Source organism: Chionomys nivalis, unplaced genomic scaffold (assembly GCF_950005125.1).
Source record: "Chionomys nivalis unplaced genomic scaffold, mChiNiv1.1 scaffold_28, whole genome shotgun sequence".
NCBI classification, from domain to species: Eukaryota; Metazoa; Chordata; class Mammalia; order Rodentia; family Cricetidae; genus Chionomys; species Chionomys nivalis.
This window is the reverse complement of record NW_026646922.1, coordinates 1,760,993-1,768,857: the sequence shown is the minus strand read 5'-3', so window position 1 is coordinate 1,768,857 and position 7,865 is coordinate 1,760,993. Positions and strand designations below refer to the sequence as shown.

Below are 7,865 nucleotides of genomic sequence, written 5' to 3'. Positions count from 1 at the left end.
AAATATTGCCCTCCCCCCACTTCCCTCCCCCTATCTCCACTCCTCTTCTCCTCCCCCCACTCCATTCCCCCTCCCTCTCGATACTGAAGAGCAGTCCAAATTCCCTGCCCTGCGGGAAGACCAAGGTCCTTCTATCTATGTCCAGAAAGGTGAGCGTCCAAACAGGCTAAGCTCCCACAAAGCCAGTTCATGTATTAGGATCGAAACCTAGTGCCATTGTCCTTGGATTCTCATCAGTCTTCATTGACCGCCATGCTCAGAGAGTCCGGAATCAACCCATGCTTATTCAGTCCCAGACCAGCTGGCCTTGGTGGGCTCCCAATAAATCAGTTTCACTGTCACAGTGGGTGGGTGCATCCCTCGTGGTCCTGATTTTTTGCTCATGTTCTCCCTCCTTCTGCTCCTCATTTGGACCTTAAGAGCTCAGACCGTTGCTCCAAATTGAGACTCTGTCTCTACCTCGATCCATCGCCAGATGAAGGTTCTAAGGTGATATGCAAGATATTCATCAGTATAGGATAGGGTCATTTCAGGTTCCCTCTCCTTAGTTGCCCAAGGTACCAGCTGGCGACATATTCCTGGACACCTGCGAACCCCTCAAGAGTCAAGTCTCTTGCCAACCCTAAGATGGCTCCCTTAGATAGGATATATACTTCGCTGCTCCCGTATCCATCCTTCCTATATCCCAACCATTACAATCCTCCGAGCTCCTCCCATCCTCCCCTTCTCATATTTCTCATCCTATTTCCCCTTTGCCCCATGCCACCTCACCCGCAAGTTCCCAGTATTTGCCCTGGAATCTTGTCTACTTCCCCCTCTCCATGCGGATGACTATATGATTTTCTTTGGGTTCACTTTCTTATTTAGCTTCTATAGGATCACACATTATATGCTTAATGTCTTTTATTTTATGGCTAGAAACCGATTATGAGTGAGTACATCCCATGTTCCTCTTTTTGAGTCTGGGATACCTCACTCAGGATAGTGTTTTCTATTTCCATCCATTTGCACGCAAAATTCGAGAAGTCATTGTTTTTTACTGCTGAATAGTACTCTAATATGTATATATTCCACACTTTCTTCATCCATTCCTCCATTGAAGGGCATCTAGGTTGTTTCCAGGTTTTGGCTATTACAAACAATGCTGCTATGAACATAGTTGAACAGATACTTTTGTCATTTGATGTGGCATCTCTTGGGTATATTCCCAATAGTGGTATTACTGGATCTTGGGGTAGGTTGATCCCAAATTTCCTGAGAAATCGCCACACTGATTTCCAAAGTGGTTGCACAAGTTTGCATTCCCACCAGCAATGAATGAGTGTGCCTCTTTCTCCACAACCTCTCCAGCAAAGGCTATCATTGGTGTTCTTGATTTTAGCCATTCTGACAGGTGTAAGATGGTATCTCAAAGTTGTTTTAATTTGCATTTCCCTTATCGCTAAGGAGGTTGAGCATTACCTTAGGTGTCTTTTGGCCATTTGAATTTCTTCTGTTGAGAATTCTCTGTTCAGATCAGTGCCCCATTTTTTTATTGGGTTCATTAGCATTTTAAAGTTTAGTTTCTTGAGTTCTTTATATAATTTGGTGATCAGACCTTTGTCTGTTGCAGGGTTGGTGAAGATCTTCTCCCAGTCAGTGGGTTTCCTTTTTGTCTTAGTGACAGTGTCCTTTGCTTTACAGAAGCTACTCAGTTTCAGGAGGTCCCATTTATTCAATGTTGCCCTTAATGTCTGTGCTGCTGGTGATAAACGTAGGATGTGATTTCCTGTACCCATATGTTGTAGAGTACTTCCAACTTTTTCTTCTATCAGGTTCAGTGTGTTCAGACTAATATTGAGGTCTTTAATCCATTTGGACTTGAGTTTTGTGCATGGTGATAGATATGGATCTATTTTCATTCTTCTACACGTTGACAACCAGTTCTGCCAGCACCATTTGTTGAAGATGCTCTCTTTTTTCCATTGAATACTTTTAGCTCCTTTATCAAAAATTAGGTGTTCATAAGTTTGTGGGTTAAAATCAGGGTCTTCTACTCGGTTCCATTGGTCGACTTCTCTGTTTTTATGCCAATACCAAACTGTTTTCAATACTGAGGCTCTGTAATAGAGTTTGAGGTCAGGGATGGTAATGCCTCCAGAAGTTCCTTTATTATATAAGATTGTTTTGGCTATCCTGGGTTTTTTGTTTCTCCATATAAATTTGATTATTGTCCTCTCAAGATCTGTGAAGAATTTTGATGGGATTTTGATGGGGATTGCATTGAATCTATAAATTGCCCTTGGTAGAATTGCCATTTTTACTATGTTGATCCTCCCTATCCAAGAGCAAGGGAGATCCTTCCATTTTCTGGTATCCTCCTCAATTTCTTTCTTCATTGACTTAAAGTTCTTGTCAAATAGATCCTTTACTTCCTTGGTTAGGGTTACCCCAAGATATTTTATGCTATTTGTGGCTATCGTGAAGGGTGATGCTTCTCTGATTTCCATCTCTGCTTCCTTATCCTTTGTGTATAGGAGGGCAACTGATTTTTTCGAATTGATCTTGTATCCTGCAACGCTACTAAAGGTGTTTATCAGCTGAAGGAGTTCTTTGCTGGAGTTTTTGGGGTCGCTTATGTACACTATCATATCGTCTGCAAATAATGAAAGTTTAACTTCTTCCTTTCCGATTTGAATCCCTTTGATCCTCTTTTGTTGTCTTATTGCTATTGCTAGAATTTCAAGCACTATATTAAAGAGGTATGGAGAGAGTGGACAACCTTGTCGTGTGCCTGATTTTAGTGGAATAGCTTTGAGTTTCTCTCCATTTAATTTGATGTTAGCTGACGGCTTGCTATAAATAGCTTTTATTATAGTTAGGAACGACCCTTGTATTCCTAATCTCTCTAAGACCTTTATCATAAAGGGATGTTGAATTTTGTCAAATGCTTTTTCAGCATCTAATGAAATGACCATATGGTTTTTTTCTTTCAGTTTATTTATATGATGGATTACATTGATAGATTTTCGTATGTTGAACCAGCCCTGCATCTCTGGGATGAAGCCTACTTGATCATAATGGATAATTTTTCTGATGTGTTCTTGGATTCGGTTTGCCAGTATTTTATTGAGTATTTTTGCGTCGATGTTCATGAGTGAGATTGGCATGTAGTACTCTTTCTTGGTTGTGTGTTTGTGTGGTTTTGGTATCAGAGTAACTTCAGCTTCATAAAAGGAATTTGGCAATGACTTCTCTGTTTCAATATTGTGAAATACATTAAGGAGTATAGGTATTAGGTCTTCTTGGAAGTTCTGGTAGAATTCTGCATTGAAGCCATCTGGACCTGGGCTTTTTTTGGTGGGGAGGTTTTTTATAACAACTTCTAATTCTTTGCGACTAACAGGTCTATTTAGATTGTTCACCTGGTCCTGGTTTAACTTTGGTATATGGTACTTATCTAAAAAAGTGTCCATTTCTATAACATTTTCCAATTTTGTGGCATACAGATTTTTGTAGTAAGATCTAATGATTCTCTGAATTTCCTCTGAGTCTGTGGTTATGTCTCCCTTTTCGTTTCTGATTTTGTTAATTTGCGTATTCTCTCTCCACCGTTTGATTAGTTTGGATAGGGGTTTATCAATCTTATTGATTTTCTCCATGAACCAGCTTTTTGTTTCATTGATTCTTTGGATTGTTTTCTGTGTTTCTATTTTGTTGATTTCAGCCCTCAATTTGATTATTTCCAGTCTTCTACTTCTCCTAGGTGAGTCTGCTTCTTTTTTTTCTAAAGCTTTCAGGTGGGCTATTAAGTCTCCAATGTGTGCTTTCTCCATTTTCTTTAAGTGGGCACTTAATGCTATGAATTTTCCTCTTAGCACTGCTTTCATAGTGTCCCATAGGTTTGAGTATGTTGAGTCTTCGTTTTCATTGAATTCAAGAAAGACTTTAATTTCTTTCTTTATTTCTTCCTTGATCCAGGTGAGGTTCAGTAGTTGACTGTCCAGTTTCCATGAGTTCATAGGCTTTCCGGGGATAGCATTGTTGTTGATTCTAACTTTAATCCATGGTGATCTGATAAGACACAGGTGGTTACTGATATTTTTTTGTAACTGTGTAAGTTTGCTTTGTTACCGAGTATGTGGTCTATTTTCGAGAAGGTTCCATGAGCTTCAGAGAAGAAGGTATATTCTTTCCTATTTGGGTGGAATGTTCTATAGATGTCTGTTAAGTCCATTTGGTTCATTACCTCCCTTAATCCTCTTATTTCACTGTTAGGTTTCTGTTTGATTGACCTGTCCATTGGTGAGAGAGGAGTGTTGAAATCTCCTACTATTAGTGTGTGTGGTTTGATGACTGCCTTGAGTTTTAGTAACGTTTCTTTTACATAAGTGGGTGCTTTTATATTAGGGGCATATATATTCAGGATTGAGAATAGTTGCACATGTTGAATTCCCAACAGAAATGGATGAGTATACCCCTTTCTCCACAATTTTCCAGCAAAGGCTATCATTGGTGTCTTTTATTTTTGCCATTCTCACAGGTGTAAGATGATATCTCAAAGTTGTCTTGATTTGCATTTCCCTTTATTGTTAAAGAAGTTGAGCCTGACTTTAAGTGTCTTTTGTCCAATTGAACTTCTTCTGTTGAGAATTCTCTGTTCAGTTCAGTACCCCAATTTTTAATTGGGTTAATTAGTATTTTAACATTGAGTTTCTTGAGTTCTTTATATATTTTGGAGATCAGACATTTGTCTGTGAGGGGTTGGTGAAAATCTTCTTCCAGTCAGTTGTTTGCCTTTTAGTCTTCGTGACAGTGTACTCTGCTTTACAGAAGCTTCTCAGTTCCAGGAGGTCTCATTTATTCAAAGTTGCCATTAATGTCTGTGCTGCTGGGTTTTTATTTAGGAAGTGTTCTCCTGTGACCATATGTTGTAGAGTACTTCCTTCTATCCCTTCTATCAGGTTCACTAGTGGTCTGCTGTCTTTTGGCTATCTTTCTGTGCTTGAGCTTCTTACCTGCCCACTCTCTAGGTTGAAAAAACTCTTATGTTTAAGTCAGAAACAAATTCGTTGTCTCCATTATGAGTTCAAGCAAGCATAAGAAGGGAAGGATGTATGTATTTTGCTCTCTGCTGAGAAACCTACTTCCTGACTGACTGAGTCAATGAAAAGAGAAGGTATGCCTATCTCCAAAATGAGTAAGAAAAGTCTGAACAGATAGAAAAGCATTTGCAGGACAGCTACACCTGTCTTTCAACACTGAGTTAATAGTTAGGTGGTTAAATACAAGAAAACCTGCCCAAGGTCATGGCACTCCAGTCCACTGATTGTCTTTATTTTGTCCTCTCATTGAGACTCAGGATATTACATAAAGTCATTCTGTGTGTTTTTTAAAGAAGTGAGTTCTGTGAGACCCACTGCAAAATAAATGATTCATTATCGGGACAACCCTAGTTCCCCTCAATGCAGATTGATGAAGGTAGGCATTCACACATATTAGGATCACATAAAGCCTGTATGAGAAGTAGAGACAAATCCCAGTGCGATTATCATTGGGTTTTCAATCTGCCCCAATTGTTAGCCACATTTAGATCTTCCACTTTGATCCCATGCTCTGTCAGTCCCAGCACAGCTGGTTCTGTTGAGCTCCAAATAGCTCAGGCAGAGTGTCTCAGAAGATGGACTTAGCCTTATATTCCTGACTTCTTTGCTCATATTCTCCCCCCTTCTGCTCTTCAACAGGAGCTTGAAAGCTCAGTCTAGTTTTCTGATATGGATCACTGTCTTTATATCCATCCTTTGCCGAACAAAACTTTTGTGATGATATTGAAGATAGTCATCAGTTGGATTATGGGACAAGGCAGTCTTAGTGCCTAGGGACATGGTACACTGCAGGCACCCTCTCCTCACCAGCCCAAGGTCCTAGTTGGGGTAACACCATGGCCTTATAGGAACACCGCTAAAGATAAGTCTCTTACCAACCCCAGAATGGCCCACTAAGTTGAGCTCTCATCAGTTGGTGAGCATTAACTTGTGTGTGTGTATATGTGTTTAATAACAATAAAAATAGAGGGATTGTAAAATTGAAATTTCTTATGTTGAGAAGAATATTTGCTAAAGAAACAGAGTCATAATAGTACTGAGAGTGTAGCCTGACATATGACATCTTTCCCCTCATGCATTATCCCTCTGAGATCCTACATCTTTTTGGCCACTCTCCTTAGTTTCCTAAACACCCATCTTGTCCTCTTCCACACACTGGATGTCCTTTCATCATTCCCTCTCCAAGGAGAAAAGACCATAAGTCCTGTTTTGTTTTGAGGCCTTTCTTTCTGTGATGTCCCATCCTCCAGACACTCCATCATTGACCAAACAACATAACATCTTCACAAATTTTTATTTTTAGAGCAAAAAAAAAAAATTCCATTGGGAAAGATACCAGGATTAATAGAAGACCTGAGGTATTTCTGAAAAAAAGAGTTCCCCAAACACAGTTTAAATCTGACCCCCAAAATTTGTGAATTTCACTTTAACACATCTTCATTAAATCATAAACATAGATATTGAAGTCATTATAAAATTTGATGAAATGCACCGAAGGTTTGGTGGGAACTTGGTAAATAATTTTACCTATCTTTTGGGTTCCATCTTTTGCGTTGTTCTGCATGCTTTTGCCTGCCAAGGAATCCCTGCCTAATTCCAAATTCACCCCTATGGGAGGACATCCTGGCATAATGTGGAGGTTACTTTCAATGTATTCATCTAGATGGTGGTAAAGGTCCAAAACTGGATCTTTCTCGTAGGTAATGTAGAAACAGGTCTTCATGGTCTGCACCTCAGCTTGGACCACCCCAGTCCACTCCTCCATAGAGACTGGAATGATGTGGAGGTTGCCTTCAAGGTAGTCAACCAGGAGGTGTTAAATGTACAAGACCGGATCTTTCTTGTAGGTAATATAGAAACAGGTCTTCATGATTGGCACCTCCTCTACGACCATCCCCTTCCAGTCATCATTAGAGCCATTTGTGCCCTCAAATGTATGTTTCACTGCTCTGCTAACTATGGTGTTTGAGAGATGAGTGTCTGTCTCCTGAGGAAATGGTATGTTGTTAGGCAGGAACTTAAGGTTTAAAATCCTTTCATCACTGTGAAGCTCCAATCCATAGACACAATCTATCCCATCATACTTCAACAAATAGAGAGAGGGATTTGTTGGCAGTTGATCTAGAATGATGGCTTTCCACTGGATGACTGGTTCATTGGCTTCCTTCCAGCCATGAGAAATTCTGCGGCCGAGAATATTCTCCAGGGCCTCAAAAGGCCTACTCAGTGTTTGCTTCTGGAGAGATGACCCATTACTCTTCTGGAGAGGTGGCATGCATCTCAAACTAAGAGGCATCTTCATCATGGCTGTAGACTTAGTGAGATAGGCCACTGACTTCCTGGTCCGCTGTTTCTTGGCTATCTTTCTTTGCTTGGGCTTCATAACTGCACACTCTCTAGGTTGAAAGAATCTTCCTTCTGTTTAATTCAGAAACAAAGTCGTGGCCTCAACCATGAGTGCCTGCAAGGATAACAAGGGGAGGCCGTCAGGTCATGGCCCTTTTCTGGAAGAACTTTGGTGCAGGAGACAAAGATATTGATCAACACGTTTGTATACTTAACTGTAATTTTCTCTTAAGAAATGAATAGGACAATTAGCAAATTTTCCTCTAGAGCTCAGTATATCAATCTCAGAGACACATTCCTGCTGCCCAAAGGCAAATGACCTCTGCTGAGAAACCTACTTTCTGACTGACTAAGTCAATGAGAGGAGAAGGTATGCCTATCCCCGAAATGAGTAAGAAAAATCTGAACAGATAACAAAGAATTCGAAGGATATCC

General features: G+C 40.1%; 1 protein-coding gene across 1 annotated transcript; it reads right to left on the bottom strand.

Annotated features, from left to right (window-relative positions):
* Nucleotides 1–6,510: 6,510 nt before the first annotated feature.
* LOC130869130 (Y-linked testis-specific protein 1-like) lies at nucleotides 6,511–7,467 on the bottom strand. The gene is made up of 2 exons (XM_057761196.1): nucleotides 6,907–7,467; nucleotides 6,511–6,759 (listed from the first exon to the last, which is right to left on the bottom strand). The coding sequence occupies exons 1-2, from the start codon at nucleotides 7,465–7,467 to the stop codon at nucleotides 6,511–6,513; spliced, it is 810 nt and encodes a 269-aa protein (XP_057617179.1).
* Nucleotides 7,468–7,865: the final 398 nt, after the last annotated feature.